This window comes from Passer montanus, unplaced genomic scaffold (assembly GCF_014805655.1).
Source record: "Passer montanus isolate IOZ18808 unplaced genomic scaffold, ASM1480565v1 scaffold36, whole genome shotgun sequence".
NCBI lineage: Eukaryota > Metazoa > Chordata > Aves > Passeriformes > Passeridae > Passer > Passer montanus.
In genome coordinates this window covers 3,891,467-3,915,717 of record NW_024368374.1, presented here as the reverse complement: position 1 = coordinate 3,915,717, position 24,251 = coordinate 3,891,467, and the positions used below count along the sequence as shown (strand labels likewise).

The following is a 24,251-nucleotide window of genomic DNA, read 5'->3' as shown; positions in this document are numbered from 1 at the left end:
TTCACCAGCTTGAGGCTGATGCATGGATGCCAGCATTCATCTTTGCTCTCTCATAATGATACAATTGCTGAAGCTGTAAACATTTGTGATGAAACCAGGGGGTTTTGGTTGGTTGTTTTTTTAATTATGTAATTGCTTAGTGCTAATTGAACTGGTTGCTTTGTTGGTACGGTGATATTTTTAAGGTTAAAATATAGAAATTCTGGCATAAACTTCTTGCTTTTGTGTGCAGAAATATTCCAAGGTCATTATATTGTGTTTTAATATGTATGTTTGCTTGCTTTGTCAGTCAGTGTGGGTTTTTGGTTTTGTTTTGTTTTTTAATGTGACTGCCCCCAAAATTCCTCAAAGCTTAACAGGGAGGGGGGTGTAAAGCCTGTGAAAGTAACTGAGATTTCTTGGTGTACTAGAAAGGGGAATATTAATGCAGCCTTTTTTATCATTTTGATAGATGCAAGTGAATTCCCCAATGTTGCATCAAATTCACTTCAAAGGATAAGGAAGCTTGGCCCAATCATTTCCATTCAACAAACAGTAATTTCTAAAAGGATGTGTTAAACAGTTTTTAATGTTTATGTTTAAATGTTTATGATAAATGTAAAAATTTTATTTTTCATGCTACAGTTATTTTGAAAAAATCATCTGGTAAAGCACTCTTCCCATTAAACCAGTATTATCTTTTTGGAATAGCTGTTATTTTGCAAAATGATATTTTATTGGATTTTTTTTGTTGTGTACTCTCAGATGACTTTAACATGTACTTCAAACCTTATAATTAATGCTCAAGAGCTTCGGGTTTATCTAATGGCTGCCCTGATGAGATTGATGAGGAATTGTCTAGAAGACAAAAATTTTGAAAAGCTTGCCAAGCTTCTATATTGCTTTTCATGTTTCATGTTTGATTTTCAGTGTGGTCTTGGATCCTGCACTGTGGGACCTACATGTAATTCCCATTAATTTGGATGGTTTAGGATTCAGCTACACCTTTACATCACATCTGTAATAGAACTTGTGGAATATTTACTTGTCTCTCCTCCAGGCTAAATGACTGGATAGTTTTGATGGGCATCTCTTATTTATGGAATTCAATTCTGTTCATAGAACCACAGAATTGTTAGGGTTGGAAAAGACCTCTCAGATCAAGTCCTACTGTCAACCCAGACCCTCCCTCCCATGTTTACCCTTAAATCATGTCTTCAAGTGTCATATCCACATGATTTTTCTGTGGATGAGACATTGGAGAACCATAAGAAACCAGCAATATTGTGTTTTTAAATAATAATCTCTGGAATATTGCTTGTGGTAGTGATATTTTTTTGATTCATGGGTGTTGTGTTTTACTGCATGTGCTTGATCAGCAAAGACAGGGGTTAGAAAGATGAGGCAGAAACAAAGATTCTGTTTGGGTTTTTTTTCTGCAATCTGAAAAACGTACTGTACTAAATAAATGAAATTATTGCAGAGTGCATTTTCTCCCCAGCTAATCTGTTGCTACACATCTAGTAGAAGACCATCTCTATCTCTTTTTTTCCCCCTGGGAATGAAATACAAATAAATAATGTTAAGCTTTAAGTCTAGTTTGTAGCTTCTTAATTTTTTTTTTCTCACTTGCTTTCAGTTGAAGCATCTTGTCATAATGGAGATGAAACAATGGAAACAATTGAGGCTGCTGAAGCACTTCTTAATATGGACTCTCCTGATCCTATGTTGGATGAAAAAAGAATGAGTAAGTTTTTTTATGAAAATCCAATCTGTATTTGCCAGGTTTATTTATGAAAGGAGGAGGGATTCACTGCAGCATGGTTGCATGGAATTGGTAAGATTTTATTTGTAATTTCCAGATAGAGTTGTAATTTCCAAATACGTAATTTCCAGTTTGGGTATCAGAAATCCAGTGTTGTAGGCAATGAAGGATTTCATTGCCATGCCAGAGTTGAACAGGAAAGGAAAGAGTCAAAAATTGCAGAGGGAAAGTGTGAATGAAATTGGATGGTTTAGATTGTAGTGTTTTGTTTGGTTGTTTGTTTGATGTTTATGTTGTCAGGATAAAAGAATATACACTTACATTTGCAGATTGCCTTAAATATGAATGTGTGATCAGCAGATAAATGTGCTTTTTGTGGGGTATGTTCTGTCATTAAATTGTTCTATTTTAGTAGTGCTTCTGCTTCTGTGTAAAATGTCTGCACATATATTGAATTATACACTAGTCTTCTCTTACTTGAAAGACTGAAGTGTCATAGTTTGATTTTATTCTATTTTTGAGTTTTTGCTCTAAAGCCAGCTTTTAAAAATCTTCATGGCTGTGTGAAAATACTCCTTTTGTTGCTTTCCCTTAAGCAACTATGTTTGGTGCACCTGAAGAGGAAGAAATGGTGCCTCCTATCACACACGTGTCAGTTACGCTCGACGGGATCCCTGAGGTGGTGGAAGTTCACCAAGCCCCAGACCCTTATGCTGAGTCACCAGAGACTCCAGAATTTGAACAACCAAAGAAGAAAAAAGGTAAGATGCTACTGGAGAACAGCAGTGTGGAACAGGAGAGTAGGGGTGGCATGGTCGCTTCCTTGTGGGTGTCTGGAACCATTCTGGGTGTCAGGCCAAAATAACTGAGTGAGCTCAGCCAGAAATGCAGGGAAAGCATTTTCTTCTTGCATAGTGTGAGCACATGTACAGGTGTTTAGATTAATGATGTTGTAGAGGCAGCAATAATGGCTTATCCTACAGGAATCTCTGCTTGTTCCAATTTATAGTTTCTTCTTCAGAGCAAAATTGCAATACAAGCCATAGAGCTTTTGCTGCTGAGAATCTGGAAGTATTTTCATTAGTTCTTATTTAGCTTCAGCTGAAGATACTTGATCAGAATACGGGATGAGAATGGGGAGGGATTTTTAGCTTTTCTTAAATATTACTGATTTTTTTTTCTTATTAATAAAATAGCTGCATGCTGTAGTAAGTATTAGTCCTATTTGTAGTAGATTACATTTACATAGGGTAGTGATGTTCCACTGCAGTCAGTGCTGTGCCAAAGAGTCATGAAGTGGTGTTAACCAGACATTCTGCTCCTGTTTTCCCATGCTGCTTCAGCAGGGACCCCATTAGAGGCTCTGAAGCTGGTGTGTGCAGGAAGAGAGTCATGCTGTACATATAGATGTTAAAAGCTCTTGTAACAAATTAATATAAAAAGAAAAATAAACACAGGAGGTTATGTTTCTGGAACTAATCCTAGGGTTCATCCTAGATATGACTTTAACAGGCTCCCCTGTGTAATAGCCTTCCAGAATAAGGCTTCTACTACCCAGACATACTCCTGTGGAATAGGAGCATTTTTTCTGTTACTTTAGGCTCCCCTGTGTAATAGCCTTCCAGAATAAGGCTTCTACTACCCAGACATACTCCTGTGGAATAGGAGCATTTTTCTGTTACTTTTGCTTCTAATTCCAAATATTGGGAATTTTTATATGTGAGAGAGACTGTATTGGCCTGTGAAAATCTTGGGGAAGCCTGCTGAGCCCCATGTGTGTCACAGGGTCTCATAGGTTCCAAATATTGGGAATTTTTATATGTGAGAGAGACCGTATTGGCCTGTGAAATCTTGGGGAAGCCTCCTGAGCCCCATGTGTGTCACAAGGTCTCATAGGGATGGGTGTGGGTCAGGAAGTCTTCAATTCCCCTGAGAAAGCTGAACTGAAACTGCAGTGGAGGAGAACTTTACCAGCAGCTGCCCCAAAAGTGCTGCTGGGGAAGCTACTGTGGCTGGGCACACTACTGTGAGATAACCAACTGTAAGAGGATTTTAAATTGGGGGTTTTTGTTTGTTCTTCTCTTCCCTTCTTCTTTTTTAATGTTGACTGCTGTGTGGGTTAAAACAAGGAGCTGCTGTCTGCCAGACATGTAACCTCTTTGGTTTGATGTTTTCAACTCTTTCGTGTTGTGCTTCTGCTTACTCCCACTCCTTCCTCCTCCCTAGCTGTAGGTTAGAAAACCAGTTTCTTCACAGAAAATGTGTATTTGTTTTAGGAAAAAAAAATGCTAGAAAAGAGGCATCAGCTTAGTATTTCGTTAAGTACTAGTTTTCAGTGAACTCAAGGCTTTAAGTAGATGGTATGGTCTGAGTGAGGTTGAAGTGTTACTTCAAAATGTCTGGGGATTTGTTGTACAAAAAATGCTGCAAAATGTTATGAGGTTTATAGTGCACTTTAAGATAATGTGCCGTGGGTGGGTGGGATTCTTTTGGGGTTTTGTTTGTTTGTTAGTAGTTTGGTTTTTTTAAGTACAGTTTCCCTTCTTTTGGTCAGTTCAGAGGCATGGCAAAGGATGATGATCATTTTGTCCATATCACTCATGATTTTATAGGGTTTTTATAGATTTTATAGACTTCTTTTATAAACTTCTAACATATATATAAGCCATTAGCTAAAATTACAGGGATTCACAGTGTAGGGCATTGCCAGCTAACTGGGCCAGAGTGGCACTACCAAGTAGAGCTCCTTCAAGAGAATATTCACCAGAAGCAATGTGTTTGTTTCACTTCCTTTCCTTTTGGTGTTATTGCTGCAGCAGGAAAGCTGTATCCACCCAGCTACTCAACTCCAAACCTGTGTTCAGCATGATGTTTGTACTCATGAATGTCTGAGCACTGAGCTGCTCAGCTATGGATCAGAAAGACAGGAAAAATAAAGGGATGTCAGACAAAGAAACTTGGAAATTTGCTATATTAATACCTTCAGTTCTGTTTTTGGTGTGGAGGCTATCTGGCAGCAGGTGGTCACATAAGTTAAATACATCATATTTTAGATATATATAATTTATTTTGTTTGTACATGCATTTTTTAAAACAAAACTCACTGGAAATAGTTCAAGAAAATGGATTTTACATTTTCTGGTGTGATATAAGATATTTAATCAGGATGAACATTTCACTGCCTAATGTCACCTTAATTTGTAGCATGAATATCTAACAGGAAGTGTTTTACAGCCATGGAAATGGGAAAGTGAAAACACAGTCCAAAATTATGGTAGGCCCACATAAGGCTTAGGTCTTGAACACTTTCTGTCCTTCCTCTTTGTAAAATTCTCTCCTAAAAAGGAATGTAGTGATGTACTCTGAAAAACAACAAATTCATGCTCTATTGAAGCAAAGGAGGAAGCATGCTAGTGCTTAATAGGGTTTTAAAAAATATCTTCTTTTAAACAAAGGAAACATATCTGATGCCTCTCTGTTAACTGCTTTTTTGATGGTATCAGTCAGTGCCTGCAGATTATAGCTCACAGTGTAGTCTAAAACTATCCAAATAAAGTATCTCTAGCCCAGATATACAGCAGTAACAGCAGTACATTTCTGTAAACAAGTTTCACGTCCTTCACTGGTTTCTAATTTTGGATGACTTCTTACAGAGTGCTGAGGTAGTCTAGGCTGAAGAAAGAAAGCCTAGAATTGCTCGTGCAGTCGTATTCATATGTAGTAGCCTAGGTTATCTCTAATCAGAAGTGCATAAATTACATGGGATCAGTACTTAAGTTTCCTGAAGCTGACTAGGTGTAGTTCAGTCCTGACCTAATTGAGCTCTCATCCACTTCATTTCCTTTTAAGAACTCAACTCATTTAGACATAATGTCTAAATTAGTGATATCAAAATAACACTCCCTACTCCTTGATGGCTACATTTGCACCTGTTCAAGAGGGGAAATGAGACAACAGAATCTTCCTACAGCTCTAACTGGGAAAGCACTTAGCCCAAGTTACCCTGAGGGGCTTCTTGTTCCATGCGAGTGACTTCATCTCGGACATTTTAGGTAAAACACATTTCTGCAACCTGCCGTGGTGAGTGGAGAAAAGCTGCTAAAAATGTACTCCAGTAGTTCTTTATCCTTTCATATCATGATATATTAAGAAAACAATGTTGTAGGTTTTCCTCCCTCCTACCTTTCAAATCAAGGACATTACTGGCCAAATAGCGGGTGTCATTTGTGTCCCGTTCTCAGTCATGAATCCTGTCTGGATGAAAGCAAGAAAATTAGATTTCAGTTACTCACTATAGCTGTCTCAACTAGCTATCCCATGCCTCTCCTTCTCCACGCACTGTCAAAAAAAAAAAAGGCATAAAGATGGACTTAGCAAGATTGCTAATGTCAAAAAGTGAGTGCTTAAGACAGTTTCTTATGATTTCTCTGTAGATACTGGAAGTTGAAGATGAAGGAAATAGTGCAGGCTGCTGTCACTGAGCTGGTTTGGTTTTTTTTTTTCAGAGCTAGCGAAAAACTCTCTCACTCTGCAGCAGAGCTGTTTCCTTACTAAAACAGCCCCTCAAAGCAAAACCAAAACTGGACAGTTAAAGTGTATGGGATTGCACCAACCTTTTGGCCTTGCCTCTTTAGATCAATTCTTTTGAAGTGCAATAAATACAGACAAAAAATCCTTTAGATTTTTAACTATGGCAGTGTTCTATCTGAACTAGAAATATGTTTCTCTGAGTCTTGTGTATGCTTAGTCTATTCTACCTCTCAAAAGATTACAGGTAGCACTAGAAGTAACATCAGTGTAGTAATGGGACACTGCAAAACCTGGTAAGATAAATTATTGTTTAATAAGAAAGTTCTGAATGTTTCTGATTAATTACATCACCTGTAAAAGCTGCCATTGCAGGGAATAAGAACTAATAAAAGAATAGGTTCAAGGTTCTATATTGAAAAATATTTTGACATGACTTAGCTTTTTTGTTCCCTGTTGTGTCAGTAGTTGATTTCTCAACATTTTCAAATGAGGGCTCTTCATTTTTGTCATAAGTTTTAAGTAACTTCTTCCTTTTAGTCTTCCTCACCAGACAGTCACCATGCTTATGACTTTAAAACCTGGTATTTTTTCACAGCCTGTTACTGTTTCTTCTGATTTTCATAAACAAGTGACTTCCCTTTACCTGCAGCCACTGTAAAAGTGGTGTAAAAGACAATAGGACTGAAAAAAATGTTTGTTTGAGATGACAGTGTAGCTTGCTGCTGTCAGTATACTAGCAATAGATTAAACAAGGAGACGAGCTTGTTTTGTCCCTACCTTCCATTTTGGCAATGAGTGAACATGATGGTGCTCTGTATTTTATCTTGCTTTTCCTGTTTAAGCCCTAACACATAGTTAATAGCTTATTTTTCCCATCTTGTCTGTTTCAAGTGCTCTTAAGAGTACCTAAATAGCCACTGAAATTTCCAATGTACGTGAACTTCAACAAAGTGCATAGTGTAGTCTTTTTTTAGAAGTACAGTAAGATCATAGGAGGTCCATCCTGCCATGGAAAAAGGAGTTCAGCACAGGACTAAGTTCCCAACTTAGTAGAAATTTCATCTTTTTTGTTTGGCAGAAACAAATCTCTTCCCTTTCTCTTTTTTTTTTTTCTTTTTTTTTTTTTTCCTTAAGCTGCTGTTGACTTACTGATGATTTGTTTCAGGGAAGAAACCAAAACCATCTCGTTCTGAGTCCCCTACTACAACTCCAAATATATCTGTGAAAAAGAAAAACAAAGATGGAAAGGGTAAGTCCAAATAGTTGTCACCAAAATGTTTAAGAGAACATAGTTCCTGAGTGTTCTGTAAAAAGAAAAAATTCACCAGTTCACTTGTGATGCAAACATAGGTCTTGTGTTCAGGGGTGGTTAACATCTCAAGGCAAGGAAAAGATGAGCACATGAGTTTTCTTGGTGAAATACTCAGTTCCTTGGGAGAAGAATGTATTTGTCACTTTAGTTGCAAGGGTTCTTGGAAACTCTTCAACATCCCTGCAGAGTTTGCTGTGTTTTGAGTGAAGTCTTGGGGATTGCTTTGCATTATATTAATGCTTCTTAGGCTGCGGTTATTTTGACAGATGATCCTTGCAAATGTGTTCCATCTGTATGTGTCTAATTCTGCATGAGGCTGACCAAGCCTGCCAGTTGGCAGCAGGAAGTACCAAGTCCTGAATTTTGAAAAAAGTTATAGCACAGCTTGAACACTGGGGCAGAAAACTTGGGGGTTTGATACTTTTGTTCCTTCTGGGTTTAAAAGGTAGAAATAAAAATAAATGCCACATAACATACAATAAATAATTTCTCAGCCTGAGCTGTTCAGTAGTGCCTGTGAGTTTTGTCAACAGCTGTGACAAAAGGCTTGCTTTGCTGTGGGGTCCAACGCTGCAGCCGTGCCCAGGCTGGTGCTTGAAGGGAAGGCAATTCGCAGCCCCAGTGAGCTGTGCTGCCCTCAGTGGGAGCTGGAAATGAGCCTCCCCTGTGTCACAAGGGCCTGCTGCATGTGACAGATGTGCTTGCATGCATGCCGTACTTGCCAGGACAGCAGCCTAGCCAGTCCTGGACACTGGTGGCAAAAGAACGCCACACTCTTGAGGTCAGAAAAATCTCTACTCTGACAAATGTATATGTCAGGGTTTTTTTCTTTAGAAGAGGCATTTTCTGCAATAACAGGAAGAAAAACCTGTTGGCAATCAATAAATATTTTACATGTTAATGCCATAAATTTAAAATATGCGTTGTTGTATTTTTTAAAATTAAAACCTGATTTTTATGTAAAAATGAGAGGAGTATCAGAGGAATATCCAAGTGGTGCTCAGATGAAATTATAGAAGATATGGAAGCAGCTAGCCACAAAATGAAAAGGCAGAAGAGTCTAATAGTTCTGTCGATGATAGCAAGGATACTCCATAATTCACATCTGTCCATTGTTACAAAGTTGCTAATTCTAAAGGGAATAAAATGGAGCATGTTGCCTCAAACCACTGCTTGTTATGAAACCTACTTGTTTTGCATTTTTAGGAATGCAGAATTGAAGTAAAAAGCATAGTAATATGACTATCCATGGCAGGGAAGCAGCCAGAAAATCACAAGAGCTGCCTGTCTGTTACCTAGGGGGAGCTTGCATGCTAAAATTACAAGCTCTCCATACAATTACATGATGCGGTGCATAGAGAAAACTGAATTTTCCACATATTTCTTTAGCTGCTGTGACTCAGAGGAGGTTAAATAGTCTGCCTGTAAGTGAAGCAAACCTGTTTTTCGCAGTCAGTCTTCTTCACGGTGATTTTTAGTGGCTAGCAGTTACAAATTTTCAGGTTGCCTTGGTGCAGTTGAGCATTTTTAGTCTAGACTACAGCAAAACCACCCTGGATTAGGTGGTAAATGGCTGGGAATGCTCTCAGTCCTGCCTGAGTTGTGTCTTACCTAAGCAATCTGGTTTTGGGGTATCTGAGGGCTGGGAGGCTGGTTTATGTAAGCTGGGAGACATTTGTTGCAAAGGCAGTGTTTTTTTCTCTAGGAATGCTCATTTTTCAAGCTTCCACCTGCTGAAGGAGCTGCTAACATTTTTGTATAGGCAGTGCTGATGACTTTGATGAATATTTGCTAAATATAGTTTATAATATAGTATTATAGGAATTTCAATTTTTAAGAGATCTCTTAGTGGAATAAGGTTCAGACTGATGGTCGTAAAGTTGAAAAAATCTGCTGGGCTAAATTGAAGCTATGAAAAAAGATCCTGTCACCTTCTGATCTGCTGTGCATCATTTTTTGTGAAACTTAGCACATGCTATCCTTGCTGGTTTTGCACAGCTACTTGTGGGAGGTGATACATGAAGTTTTTTCTTGCTTTCTCAGACTAAGAACTAAGAAGCTTATGTGCAGCTTCAGATTCCCAAAAGAACATCAAACACCAAAAGCCTTAAAAAAAAGGCAGGAAAAAGGGTCTCATTAGTCGCGTGAGTTTAGACTCCTTAAATGTGGTTTTCGAAAAAAAATGCAAATTTTGTGCTAGTTATAAGTATTCACCATCTGTGATTTTAATACTCTTTCTTTATGTGTGGTAAACACTGAACAGATGTGATGGATTTTCATATAAAAGTGTTTGTCCCCACTTGTTTCTAAAATGAAATTTGAATGTTGTCTACCAGCAAGCACAAGCACTCACTATATTAAAAAAAAAAAAAATTATCTTTTTCTGTACTTTGTTGTTGAAGGTTTGCCTGCCTCAGCACATGTCACCGATTGCCCTGCATAAATCTCATTGTTAAAGGCAAGGATTTTCTTTAGCCTTTTAAAGGATTATAACTCACCTCGATTCAGCAAAGCATCTAAGCAACAGCTTAATTTCCAGCATTTTTAGGGGGTAGAACTGAACATGTTCCTTTTCAAGGTAAAGCAATAGTGACTGCTTCTGTAACTGGATTAGGCAGGAGGGAAATGGGCACATGGGTGATTAATGCTGTCTAATCTCGGTGGTCCAACACTGGCTGTAGGTTACAGAGTGGCTGGGGTATTTGGACACCTAGGTTATGACAACTCACAGGATTATAATAACTTCCCTGTCCATGCCCTTCCATCACTATTTCCTAGTCTTGATGATATATTATAATGTATTTTATAAAGATACAAGCTTCTTAAGATTATTTTCATCATTAATGAAATATGGCCAAATAACATTTTTCTTTTTTTTTCTTTTTTCTTTTGTTTTGTTTTGTTTCTGAAATTCTTTTATTCTAGGAAATACAATTTATCTCTGGGAGTTCTTACTAGCACTGCTCCAGGACAAAGCTACTTGTCCTAAGTATATCAAATGGACTCAAAGAGAGAAGGGCATTTTCAAACTGGTAGATTCCAAAGCCGTGTCCAGGTTGTGGGGAAAACACAAAAACAAACCTGACATGAATTATGAAACAATGGGTAGAGCTCTCAGGTATGTGCTTTTTTTATAGTAGAGTGTTTTTGTTGCTTTAGTGTTTGTATGCATTAAATGCCTCATCTAATTTGAATAATGCAAAAATCTAGTATTCTATTAGTTTTGGAAATGAAAATGTTATTTCACCAAAATAAATTAGCTAACTAAAATTAGCCCTCACTAACCTCAATTCCAAGTCCATCACCTTCAGTTTCAGCATAGACATTTTTCAGTACTGCTGCAAAACTGCATCTTCACAGTCAGACACAGATGAGTAAGAGACTGAAGATTTCAAGTGGGGCAAACATTTTACATAAAATTTCAATCTATTTTCAGAAAAACCTCGCCAATATTCATGTTTATTCATCAAGTTATTTCTACTTGTTGCCCACGATTCCATCTCCAATGGAAAATACAGCTTTAGAATTCAGTTCTGATTTCACTTTGCTGAACTTGTGTTTACAGATAGTTCTAAAACATAGAATTGTGTGCCACTGCCTGTCAGGGTGGGGGTTTTCTCATACATAAAAAACTGTGCAAAATAAGTAGACAACCATGGAGCTTCAGTTTTATCAGCTGATTGATAATTGTCCAACTAAGCCATATGCATATTTTTTTCATTTCCCCTCACCTTGGTGGGCATAATTTCAAGTTGTCCTACTAATTTGTAAACATAACAGAAATAGCGCTCTCCTGTCCTGTTCCTTTCACTTTGTTGTAGCTAAAATGTCTGCCTGTGCTCACTGTTGAATAAACACAAATTCAGACTACTGAAAGCACCATAGGAGTCAAAAGGAGAATTGAAAGTTTTTTTACGAAGTGTGAGTTGATAGTAGATCTGCCAAGTCATGGAGTTCTTTTCTTTGTCTTCAGAGTTATCTCAGTTTGAAGTTAAAAAGTAGCATGAAATACCAGCAAAAAAAAAAGTTGTTTGAGGAAAAAAAGTACACTATTAAAATGGTCACTTTTTATAATCAAGAAACTAGATACATAAAAGTTTTTTGACTTGCTGGTGCTGTGTTTATTTTCTGGGAGTTTTGTTGCTTTGTTTTGTTTTTGGCAGAAAACCTGTGTAACTTGATGTATGTGCACTTTATACAGATACTATTACCAAAGGGGAATCCTTGCTAAAGTAGAAGGTCAGCGCCTGGTGTATCAATTTAAAGACATGCCAAAAGATCTCATCTATATTGATGATGAAGATGCCAGCCCTAGCACTGAATCATCAGATTCAACTCTGCTCTCACCTGCTGTGGCCAACAGAAACCAATCGAGCAGAACTAGGGCGTCTGCGAACGCAGGAACAAAGGGAGGATCAGCCTCAGTGGTAAAAACAGGAAACTCGAAGCCTGCTAAGCTGAAGGAGCAAGTAGAAGTTGTACAGCAGCAGACACCTGGCTTGACTTCAGAAGCTTTGAGGACAATGCAATCTCCACAGCCAGTACAGCCCACTCAGCTTTTTCGGACAGTTCATGTAATGCAGCCATTGCAGCCCCTCACAGAAGGACAAGCAGCTGTAACCAGTAATGTTCCAGATGAATCGTTAAATTCCTCAGTTCAGAATATAAGGTAAGAACATGTACAGAAAATAAATATTTGAATAATAATAAATTCACAGGATGATGGCTAGATAGACTTGACTCTTTGTTTTACTTACAAGAAATGCTTGTCTTCCAGTTTGGTTGAAGTGACATGACGTCTTTGTAGCTTATCCTAGGAATTAGAGTTACTACAGCATGACGGGTGCACACATAACTGTACTGCCTTTGGTGGAGGGAAGCTCATCTTTTCCATGGTGTTAGGCCTGATGCATATCATGTAGAAAGGAAAAATATACAACTTCTCTTTAAAATTGACATTGTCAGTTCTGTCCCACAGCAGAAGCTGTGTTTTCATGTCTGTTTTTACAATAGTGTCCTTGCTTTTGAATTATACATGGTGGGTCTGCACAATACCTTCACAATTATTTTCCTTCTTGCTTCTTAATTTTTCTTCGTAAGAATTTTTTGTCATCTTTTGCATCTTTTGTATCGTCCCCAGTTACAAGGAAAAGCTCCATATTACCTGCTCTTGCAAGAACAAATTCTTCCAATTGTAGATTCTTCCAATTGTAAGAAACAATTAACAGACTAATCCTTTGGGAGCTGTGCATCTGCAGACATTTGGGAGCCAGTCATGCTTCCATGCTTCATTTATGAGTCAGCTGGCTGACACTACATAGCACTACATAGCATCATGACTCTTGCACTTACCCCTTGGTAGCAGGATTTACTTGTAAAAATGGACAAGGGCAACATAGTAAAAGGAAAGCAGTACAGACATAATTGAGGTTATGCTGAACCATATAAGTCAGCAAAACAATAATACTAAACATGAATAGGGGGAAAGTTCAGCAATTTGCAGAGTTAAATAGCTCTAGGATAGACCTAGACTAGATTATTGATCACAAACAATGTCAGTAGTATAGATGTTATAAGGAATGGTAACAACAAACAGAAGTATCTCTAAGACTTAAGGCGGGCAAGAAGTCCAGCCAAATGTTTGGAAAACTATTCAGTGTCATTATGACATTCAATTACTGTATTACAGTATTTCCCAGTCAGACATTGGGTAATAAGCTAAGGGAAAAAACAGTAGAGGATGATACATGTGTGAAGCTCAGATGAAACAGAAGCCTTAACTCCTTAGAATTCTGTATTATGTTGGTTAACATCCATTGTTTTTAACCAGAACATTATTCCATGAAATCTCTAACTGTACTTAGCCGAGATGGCAAAGTGAAGGAGTTCAAACAGAAGCATCAAACCTTTCCAGAATGGTATAGAAGTAATGCTGATTAAGAAAGTTTATACTAAAGGGTCTGAGCAGTTAGAGTGAAAATAAAAACTACAATCCAGACTTTTTTTTGGTGTGCTTTTAACCAAGTTGGGACAAGCTGCAAAATAGGTGCTGATGAGCCCTGTGCAGTAGGCACTGCACATTTCAGGCTCTCAAAATACAATTTATGACAGCTATATTTCTGCTCATATTTAAAAGGCAAGCTTCAGATAGTTGAAGTAGAATGAATAAGGCTGAAACAACAGTTTGTTCAGACAGCTGTAAATCTTAGGCAGATTAATGTACACATTCTGAATTTCTGCAGCAGGGCTTATGTAAAGGTTGAAATGAATGGTCTGCATGATTTGAAAATGTACAGCAGGTATGACTGCCATTGTAGACTAAGAATTCACAAACCTTCAGATGTATGCACACACTCTGTGGGGTTGTGGTTGGAGCCACTTTATAGTGTGGGAAGCATGAGGATAAATAGCAGCTTTGGTTGCCAATTGCTGTTCAGTGGCTGGGGCATGTAAATAGTCAAGATCATCTGGGCAAAACAGCAGCCAGGATCTGGTAATGATCCTCAAAAGGTTTTCTTATGCATGCCAGTCAATGGTTGGGCTCTGTCTTGAAACATGAATATCTTGAACCTATGTAACTTGGCTTATGCAATTTAGTTTCTAAAGTTTTACTTATGTAACTGTTCACCCCTTCTTCTTCATGAAAATAAATGTTTGTTTTCCTCTGCAGCAATTTGCTTCTGTTCTGTTCTGAGAAGAAAATAATAATAGAGAAAATATTGAGCATCTTTGAGGTCAAAACAATTGGTTTCTTAACACTTAACCATAGCATTCAGAGAATGTTTGGACATGCATCTTCTCTGCTAAGGTTCTTGGTAAAAGAATCATATTTGAAGATTGTTGTGAAGTGCTTGTGTCATCATCCCTGACCTGCACTAGGCAGCACTGCCTGGTACAGACCACTCCCAAAGCATCACTGGGAGAGTGCTGCAGCCCGAGGCCCGAGTTCCCCAAGGCCTCTTGGCAATTCTCAAAGGAATGGGCATGTTGATGTAAATCTGTGGTTGGCTCTTCACAACGCAGGCAGTGACTTCATTTATAGCTGCACAAAGCTTGTATCTTTCTCTGAAGTGGAAAGGTCTTGGCTTTTGGATGGTTTTTGATGCGCTTTTTGGAGAAGTTTTGGTGCTGCTCTATGAAAGGGAGACAAGGAGAAGTGTTACTTACAAAGGATAAAAGTCTCTTCTTCAGCCCCAGTGCTTAAAAAGAAAGGCTGTGATGTGCTAACTGAGGCTTGGGAAACAGGGCAGGAGCAGGGTCAGGTCAAGCAAACTGGGTTTTGCTGACTGAGGAAAACATCTAGTATCCCCAGTGGGAATATTTGGAATTGTAAACACACTGCTGTTCTGCAGGTCTAACTGTTCTGGCTTGGTGTATGCAGGCACAGTAACTGCAGACTCCAGTCATGCAACTGAGAACTGAGTTTTGCACCACATGTTTCCAGTGAAAAGACAAAACCAAAAATGCCTCTCTGGATGAGCATTTCATTGCTTACTTTTTCCGATGAGCCAGCTTTTATGAGGAAAAAAAGGTTTCTTTGAATTTCATGTTTGTAAAGTTATTCTGTTTAAACCAGAATAATGGACATAGGTTAACCAGAATACTTGGATTATTGGAGTAATTGTGTTTGGCCTTGGAATTAGGAGGCACTGGCCTGGGATTCAGCTCTGCATACACTGGCTCATTTTGAGCAATAAATGGCATCCTTTCTGTTGCTGCAGGAAATGCACCTCTCCTGTTGGGCTAGTGACTTACCTTACCTAGGGTATCCTACAGGCCTGAAAGGTGCCTGTATTTGGACAAGTAAATTTCTCCCTTAAATGATGAGGACTGCAAATAAAGACAGATGCTTTTGCATTTACCTTTAATCTAGAGTAGCAGTGATTTAAGATGGAGGGTAAAAAGATAATTATATTACTTACAGTTCAGAGAATATCATATAGGGAGTAATTTTAATTTATATGTCTGTCTCTGCTATTGGCTCTACGGGACATGGCTGAACCTTCTAGTTTGCAGTTCTATATGCCAAGAAACTTGCAATTAGCTGACTTCTGACAAACCCTGTGCAATGTTTTTGCTCACTTCAGGTTTTAATCTGTTTTTGTCAAAATTCAGCTTGCTGTTTCCCTTCTGTACTTTCAAGTTGTCATTGTGGTAGCTTGGACAGAGCACATTAGAAGACCAGAATCCTGACTCAGTTCTGTAGCTGGGGGAAAGCTAATACAGGCCAGAGAGATAATGGGATATGCTCTTGGTGTTCACTTCTGAATGGGAGAACCTCGATGTGATGAATCAGCCACAGTTTTTGTCTTGATCTTTTTGCAACACTCAAGGCAGAAGATTACTTCTGAAGGTGACACAAGCATGGATTTCAGTGTCAGGATCCTGATTCAAAAGGAAGTAGCTGAATGTGAATCATATTTTTACAGGGCATGAGCATTCTGAGTAAGAACAGTGATGAAGCCAAGAATTCACCAACACCATGTATTGGTCCCAGTAAGCAGTCAATTGCCTTTGAAAGCCATGTGTACCCAAGCAAACACATGCTTTCTGCTGTTGTTCCATAATCTCTTTCTGTGTCCAGACTGTGATGCTTTGGTGGTCTGACTGCAGCAATGCTGATGCTGAAAAAAAAAAGAATTGTCTAGCAGGAGTTTATAAACTCTGAAAATGTGATTACAGCTGCTATTTCAAATGAAATGTCTTCATCTCATACCTTATATAGACATTGTCTTGTGTAAGTTGCACAGTGAACGTCAGCATTATTTTCTGTAATCATCCTTCACACCCTGTCTCTATTGGCTTTGCTTGAGCTCACATAACCCCACAGACACAGGGAACCAGTCTGGCACTGTCCTTCTGAGACTTTGCACTGACCTTCTGCTTTCAGTCCCTTTTTCTTGAATAAGAGCAAGAGTCCCATCTGCATGATGTCTGCTAGTGTTGTAGCCCATCACTCCTGTGCCATTTCTGTAGGTCTCCTGAATAAAAACCATCACAGGTGTAAGTCTTGGCAAAGGGCTCCCTAGGTGTCCCTGGGACTTGATGGGGAACATGGGCAAAAGAGGATGATGCCAGCTGTAGACTTGCAAATAATCAGAAGGAGCTTCTGAAGACCTTCCTTTGATCGGCCACCATCAGTGCACGTGCTTTGCTTCTGTTTGGAGTTAGGCAGCAGGCTTCTGTCATTGCTCCAAAGGCAAACTGCAGGCCTAAAAGCTCTCTAGCACACTGACTAGTAGGTATTGTTTGATCTGGCTCACTGCAGCCATTGCCTTCCCCAAAGGATGGGAAACAGGGGACTCTTACAAAGAGCTTATCTCTGTAATCTCTTAAGTGACGGCTTGATTGCAATCCAGGTTTCATGTTGGTGAGAAAAATGCCCTTCCTGAGGGAGGTGCTGGTCAGAAATAGACTCAGTGGGCTTCTACAAGAAACTGTGATTTAGCTTACAACAGGATGTGTTTCTCAGAACACATTTCCAATATGGACAACTTCTATCACCGCAAAAACTTTGCTTCTAACCAAACATCTTGATTTTCCTGCAGCTGGAGAAGACCTTTTCTGAAGCCCACTTCTGATTTAATTTCTGAGATAAGTAAGGTAGCTTTTATTGACAGAAAGGACTATCAGTCATCTAATCAGATTAATTTTTGTTTCTGTACAATAAGAAGATACCCATAGGAGCTCTCTTTCCATGTCTTTGGCACTGCTGAAAGAGGTGGAGGCTCCACAGCTCTGTTTTAATTCAGGTGACTGTGCAGTTTTGAAAAATTCTGGTTAGAAGACTGTTAGACTTTGTGGTTCAGTAAAAAGGACACATTGAAAGTTGAGTCCTCTGCTTCTGTCCTCTCTTACCTCTCTCTGTGTATGTCTTAATATTGCTTTGTTTCATTACTGTGCTGTGAAATACTTGGTTTACCTTGGCTTGCAGCTTCAATATTTTTGGTATCTTCTCCATCTCATAAATTTCACATAAATTACCATAAATAAACTTGTTTTTCTTGCCTGTCACTATTTATCTCTTGATGAGCTAATAAGATATTGCACAATTCTAGGCCATTAACAGTAAAAAATGGCCCAAGAAATAGATGATCATTTTCTGCCAAGCTAAAATGACTTCAGAATTTTTGTCATTCTTTTCTCAGTTGTAATCAGATTGAGCAACAGCAATGGAAAGGAAATTCTGCCATAAAACAATGCTCTTGTTCTTTTTGAAACTTCAGCGGCAACTTTTAAAATAATCACCCAAAATATTTGTACCTTAGAGAAGAAAGGCTGTTAGCAAAATGCCAGTGAAATGCAGGAACATAGCAAAATATTTAGGTGCTTAAAAGCACCTAAAACAGTGTAGACCAGTGTTAATAAATCACCTTAATTATTGTGTACTTCAGGAACATAGCAAAATATTTAGGTGCTTAAAAGCACCTAAAACAGTGTAGACCAGTGTTAATAAATCGCCTTAAGTATTGTGTACTTTTTTTTTGTAAAACAGACAAAATGATTAACCAAGTGGTATCTTTTTCAATTGTATTCAAGGCAAATTGTTTAGGGAGATAGATTTTTAGTTAGCAATCAGGTTTAACAACTACAGTAAATGTCTTGCTTGGCTACCATTAGCATATATAAATATTTATGATTTGCTTGTACAGCTACCTGCTGCATGCAGGTAGCAAGCACACCCTGAGTGTGTATGCATATACGTGTGTATCATGTATTTGCATCTTGGCTGATGGAGAAGACAATGCATCTGAAGTAAACCTTAGGCATGGAACTGCCTTTCAAGAGAAATAAAATGGCTTCAGATTAATCTGATTCTGATCTAAAGTACCTATTCTGATACTTTCTCTCCTTCATAGCTGGTCTTGCATTGCTGGTCTCTGTAGACTTTCCTGGGTTGAGCTCTACCTATCTGACATTTTGATTTTATTACAAGTTTATCTAACTGTAGATAGTTTAGTTTTTTTTATTTTTTTAAAGAACCTAGTGGATGTCCTCATCCTATTGCTACTTCTGACACAGACATTAGTGACTTTTCTGTCAAGGTCCCAGGGGAATTGCTGGGGGAAAAAATAATTAGCACTGATAGCACCGATAACCTTTAGGAGACTTGGTGTGAGCCTTGGTAGTGTCATTCTGAGCCTTGTGCTTTAGGCTTGGTTGTTGGTATTTGCTGTGCCAGCACCAAGCTGTCCAGAAGTTCAAAAGAAAGAAGCAATCACTGCAGCTGGTGCTTCACCTTCAACCAGCCCCATGTCCATGAACTTCTTCCTTGGGATTTCTTCCACTGTGTGAAAAAGGAGCTCAAGATTGATTCTGGTGTCAGTCACATGAAATTCTGTGTCATTGTTGCGATGACTGCTGTGATGAGACCTGTGTCATCATAGGCGAAGATTTGGAGTTGGTTTGCTGTAGCAGCATTGCTGGGTACTGCAACTATCTTTCTTGGGAGGAAGAGAAAGTTAGAGATGGAAATTTTGTTTCTCATATTACCAAGCTCTATGTGATCTGGGGAAGATATTGTCTGCAGGAAGGACTGGCAGCTGGAGGATGCTCAGGGAAGCACCCACGTGCTCTGATACCAGCAGGGTTTCTGGGCCTGCTCTTGCTGGAGCAGTCTTTGGAGCTCAGCTAGAGGCCTTTCCCAGAGGACTGTGCTGAGTGGGACATGAGAAACTTTCTACATATGTTCCTGCACTTTCTCTGCTGCTGCACTGAGAAAGGGGGAGTGCAGCTGGATGTGATACCAGCAGGGTTTCTGGGCCTGCTCTTGCTGGAGCAGTCTTTGGAGCTCAGCTAGAGGCCTTTCCCAGAGGACTGTGCTGAGTGGGACATGAGAAACTTTCTACATATGTTCCTGCACTTGTCTCTGCTGCTGCACTAAGAAAGGGGGAGTGCAGCTGGACATGACCAGCAGCAGCAGCATCTGCATCCACATTGTCCCGTAGCTTCAGCACCACCTAAGTCCTGCTTTGGTAAGCTTTTTGTTGCAACTGTGGTAGCCAGAGTATGGTTTTCAATGGAAGTTTTGAACATGCTGAATTAGATTGGACTGGTCAGTGGCTAAATGTTGAAATGTAGACTTACACAGAGCTGTGAAAAATAAATTCTATATGGGTAGAAGGAGTGTGGAACGAAGGACATTCCATGGTTAATGTATGGCGGCAACCCTTACAGCATATCTGAGGTTCAGTCTTCAGAAAGAACAGCAGGCAATGCTGTGCATGGATGTGCAAGTACGAACATTGACAGTAAATTGCTTTCCATCTAAAGTGATTTCAGCAGGGTAGAAATAAGCTAGGAGGTGGAGATAGTAATTTTTTTTTTTTTTTTGAGAAAACACAAGGGAGAGCTTAAAGGGGAAGAGGGCAGGCAGGACTAAACATGGAAGAGAAGATTGGAGAGAACTCTGCATGACAAACAGAAGAAAAGAAAGATTGCCAGAGACAGCATGGCATGGTGGCATGGAACAAACTGTGTCAGGGTCTCAGAGCAGTTACCCTTCCTCTCTCCCTCCCCTGGTAACCATTTATGTTTTCTGGTGGTTTTGTTTTAATTTGTGTGACTGGAGTGTCATGTTTAAGTAATCACTGTGCACTGCAGTAGCTGTGTACTCCAGCAATACAGCTCTTAATCCTCTAATGTTGTCCCCAGAGCTCTACATCTATTGACAGTCACATGGTATCCAAGTCTGTTAGCCTGCAAAAGATGGAATCACTCTTAACTCAATTTTAAGATTTGGAAGCAGATTCTGATCAGTTGTTCTACCAGAAGGTGTGTGTGAGCCTGGCAGACAGAGGACTCTGCGTCCTGGAAGTGTGGCAAGGTCGTGCCTAGACACTGCTACCATGTGGATACTTTTGAATACAGTTAAATGTATATGTGGATGTCAGGACAATCAAGGACTGGCTTAGGCTTGTGATTTATTAATTACTTGGTGTAATTTTTGAAACTGATGTCAAATCTCTAGTGGGTTGTGCTTTTGATGTTGGTCTTGGATGTGATTCTAGGTTTCCTGATGAACCACTGAATGTCTCAAAGGCAGGCTGTTCAGCTTGGTGATGACAGTATTGTTCATGTGGTGTACCTTTACTTTGGGAATCATCTTGCTGAATTCAGGGGTCAGGTCTAGTTCTTGTTTATTTAGGAGAGACTCTACTACCTCTTTTGGAAATGTTGGGTAAATTTAATGTTTATGATGCCAAATGTTTTTTTTGGTTTTGTCTTTTCTGTAGTAAATCTATAAATACTTTTTCAAAATTCAGCATAGCTCTTTTGGAAATGTTGGGTAAATTTAATGTTTATGATGCCAAATGGTTTTTTTGGGGTTTTTTTTCTGTAGTAAATCTATAATTACTTTTTCAAAATTCAGCATAAAGTGTTCTGACACAATAATCTTCTCTAATCTTAGCAGGACTTTGCAGACTCCAACCCAGGTTCCAGTGGTTGTTTCTCCTGGAAATCAGCAGCTGCATACTGTAACACTCCAGACAGTGCCTCTTACTACAGTGATAGCCAGCACAGATCCAGCCTCAGTAACAACAGCACAGAAATTCATTTTGCAAGCCATTCCTACTTCCCAGCCCATGACGGTTCTTAAAGAAAACATCATGCTACAGTCTCAGAAGCCAGTCTCGCCTCCTTCCTCGATTGTGCTGAGCCCAGCACAAGTTCAGCAGGTGCTCACCAGCAGCGTGCAGACAATTTGCAATGGAACAGTCAACATGGCTTCATCTCCATCCTTCAGTGCCACCACCCCCGTGGTGACGTTCTCGCCCAGCAGCTCACAGGTGGTGTCCCAGCCATCGGGCACGGTGATCACTTCGGTCATCAAAGCACCGGACACGAAGCAGGTTGGCCTACAAGAAGAGGAAAAGGAGGAGAGTGACAAAGTAGAAGATGCTGAGCAGTCGGAGCAGAGATTCCAGCAGCAACCATTTGTGATGGTAGTGTCCAGTTCAAATGATTTCCCATCTGATGTGCAAGTGAAGCAAGAAAATGAGCCATTGGAATCCAATTTGTATTGATAATTAAATAATTAAAAAAAAAGACCCTGTGGATGATTATTTTCATAAATGTGATGGGACCTTTTAAGTTATGTATATATTATTTGATTCTGAAGCATGATGTTGCAAAGCTACTAAATTTCTGCAGTTAATTCTTAGAATTCATGCTTTAGGATGGATTTTGATTTTCTGTTAATTGCTAAATGTTATCATATAAATAAAATTATATATTACTCATTTTTCAAAGTACAGGCATGAAGGAACATGCTTTTTATGCTATGAAGACTTTCTCCTGAGGTTGTTGGCCAAAGTTTCAAACTTCTCTTATTTTATTGTCAGTCTGTTGCCGATTTACATTGCAGTAATGTTATTGTAACCTTTTCTGTTGAATCTGTATGTGTATCACCTTTGGAAGCAGCAGGTAGTTTTAGTAAGACAGTTTCATTCCATGTGTTTGAATTTTTAAGATCGAGTATCTGTTTCATATCAGTGAATGACATCAGTTTTAGACTTTAATAACCAGGTATCCTCTTGTATTTTTTGCAACACAAGTTCTTGTGTGTGCAAAATTGAATATACACTCCTATTGAGAGTACTCAAAACATATATTCCAGAAATGGACAATGCCATGTCTATATTTTATATGAAAACATCAGATATATTTAATTACAGAAGCTAACAGCATCACTACAGGTGCAAATATTTCATGCCATTTTGCAACTATGAAGCTTAACAATCTTGCTTTCTACTTCAGATTATTTTGTAAGGGGGGAGGGAAATTAAATATATACAATTCATGCAGGTTTTTGGAGATTAATACTGCTAAGAGTTGTTGTTTTTGATTGTAAATACTGTATATTCAATGTTGCAGGGAAGTTTTTTCAGCTAATTTTTTTCCATACAAATTTTTGATAGATACAAATAAGATCAATAAGATTATGTTTAGAGGTCTAATGTTATATGTATTCATATTACTGAGTGACTTTGTATTTAAAGACAAATTTTTAAATGATGGAGCCCATTGAACCTTGGGTCCTTCTTTTGTATTTTTAATTGGTTTATTATGAAAATAAATCAAATAGAAAAACATTTTTCTGTATTTACTCTGAAATGTTTTTTATTATTATAATGTTTTGACAGTCATCATAATGAAGTAAAATACAGTGAGAAAGAGGACAATGTGCTTGGTCACTGTGGGTCTGTGGTGGAACATGAGCAATTCACAAATCACTTCTGAACAGACTTGAATGCAGTGTGCTGTCAGTATCCTTTGAAACAGCAGTAATGTATATTTTTGTAGCTGAACTGAAGGTTGAGCTAAATGCAGGAACTGGACTTAAACTTCTCCTTTTCCATCACTTCCCAGTACATTACAAACAAACAACACAAAATTCTGAGTGTAATTCAGAAAGGTGGCTTCTATGATACAACTGACAACCCAAACTATTAGGGCTTCAAAAACTTGCATGTTGCAGTGTTTAAGCAGAGGGTAAGTTAATAATAAATATTTTGCCTGGTATTATGATTCTGTCAGTATAAAATGAAAGGGAATATGACTTTCTATGACTGAATTAATGTTGAAGTTTTATTGACTGGTTGGTAAGGTTAAATATAACTTTAAGCACTAATACTAGAAAAACTAATAGGAGCAGAAGAGTGGCAGAGAGAGTATGGTCTTGCTGCTTGACAGAAGAAACTCTACAAACTATTGAACAAGCAATTCTCTGCCACAGCTGCCGTGTTAGCTCAGTGTTTCTTCCCTCTGAACTCTTTGCAGTCAGGCTTCCACCTGCAAAGCCAGTGCCTCACCCCATTTACAGGAAGGCTGGTCATACCCACACCGGTGGTTGTTTATCTGGCAGCGCTCCCTGCAGCTGGGGAGTGCTGGCAATATTTTCAGGAGTGTGGATAAGCTTTGTGGAAGCATATCTGGTAACAGTCCTCATCCCGAGGGCTATGTTAGATTGATGGAAGCACTGGAGAGGGAAGCTATTCTTTAAAATCAAACTATAAAATAGGGATGTTTTCTTGTACTACAAGTATTTCATAATTCTAGAAAATCTGAAGTGATAATGCTTGACTGACATTAGTGTTTTTAGATACAGGGAAGTTGCTTTGGTGTTTACTGGAAATGTGGGGGGAGGAAAAAAAATTGCACCATAAGGTTACAGCTTCACCAACAAAACTTCATGCCATAGATGCAGCTATTACACATGGAAAATGATTTGTCAGTTTAGTTTATGTCAGCTGGAGAAGTGGTGGAAATCTCCAGCAGCAGACTGTTGTGTAACAGACAGTAAATGGAAATCACTCCCTCCCCATATCCCTTGGGCTTCGGTGTGCCAGCCGGGTGGATCTGTACTTTGAACTCTCTTGGATATGGCAAAGGAAGGGAGAAGCTGGAGTAAATCATAAAATGAGAGCTCACATTGGGAGTTTGAGCAACCCCTCCCCTGTCACAGCTGCCTTTGTGCCTGTGGCAGCAGCCAAACAAAACACAACAGCTAAAATCCCAGCCACTTCTGAGTCAGAAAATAAAAATTGAGGCCGCACTTCTTTTCCACACGTGTGTGAAGCCACAGAGGAGAAAAAGGCACTTGTTTATTTTTGAGGCATTTCACAGAAGGAAAATGCCATTGGAGAAGGTGGAGGAGGATGG

At 39.0% G+C, this 24,251-nt stretch overlaps 1 protein-coding gene across 6 annotated transcripts in view; it reads left to right on the top strand.

The window, feature by feature from the left end:
* The window catches only part of ELF1 (E74 like ETS transcription factor 1), an 87,052-nt gene extending 64,371 nt beyond the window's left edge, over window positions 1-22,681 (top strand). For 5 of the 6 annotated variants that reach the window (XM_039716798.1, XM_039716800.1, XM_039716803.1 and 2 more), the window contains 6 exons: window positions 1,619-1,726; window positions 2,341-2,505; window positions 7,440-7,523; window positions 10,512-10,704; window positions 11,788-12,255; window positions 20,998-22,681. In XM_039716798.1, the coding sequence (XP_039572732.1) occupies window positions 1,619-1,726; window positions 2,341-2,505; window positions 7,440-7,523; window positions 10,512-10,704; window positions 11,788-12,255; window positions 20,998-21,613 (1,634 nt within the window). In that variant the 3' untranslated portion in view covers window positions 21,614-22,681. The remainder of the gene's footprint in view (window positions 1-1,618; window positions 1,727-2,340; window positions 2,506-7,439; window positions 7,524-10,511; window positions 10,705-11,787; window positions 12,256-20,997) is intronic. The other variant, XM_039716804.1, reaches the window with a different exon arrangement.
* Window positions 22,682-24,251: the final 1,570 nt, after the last annotated feature.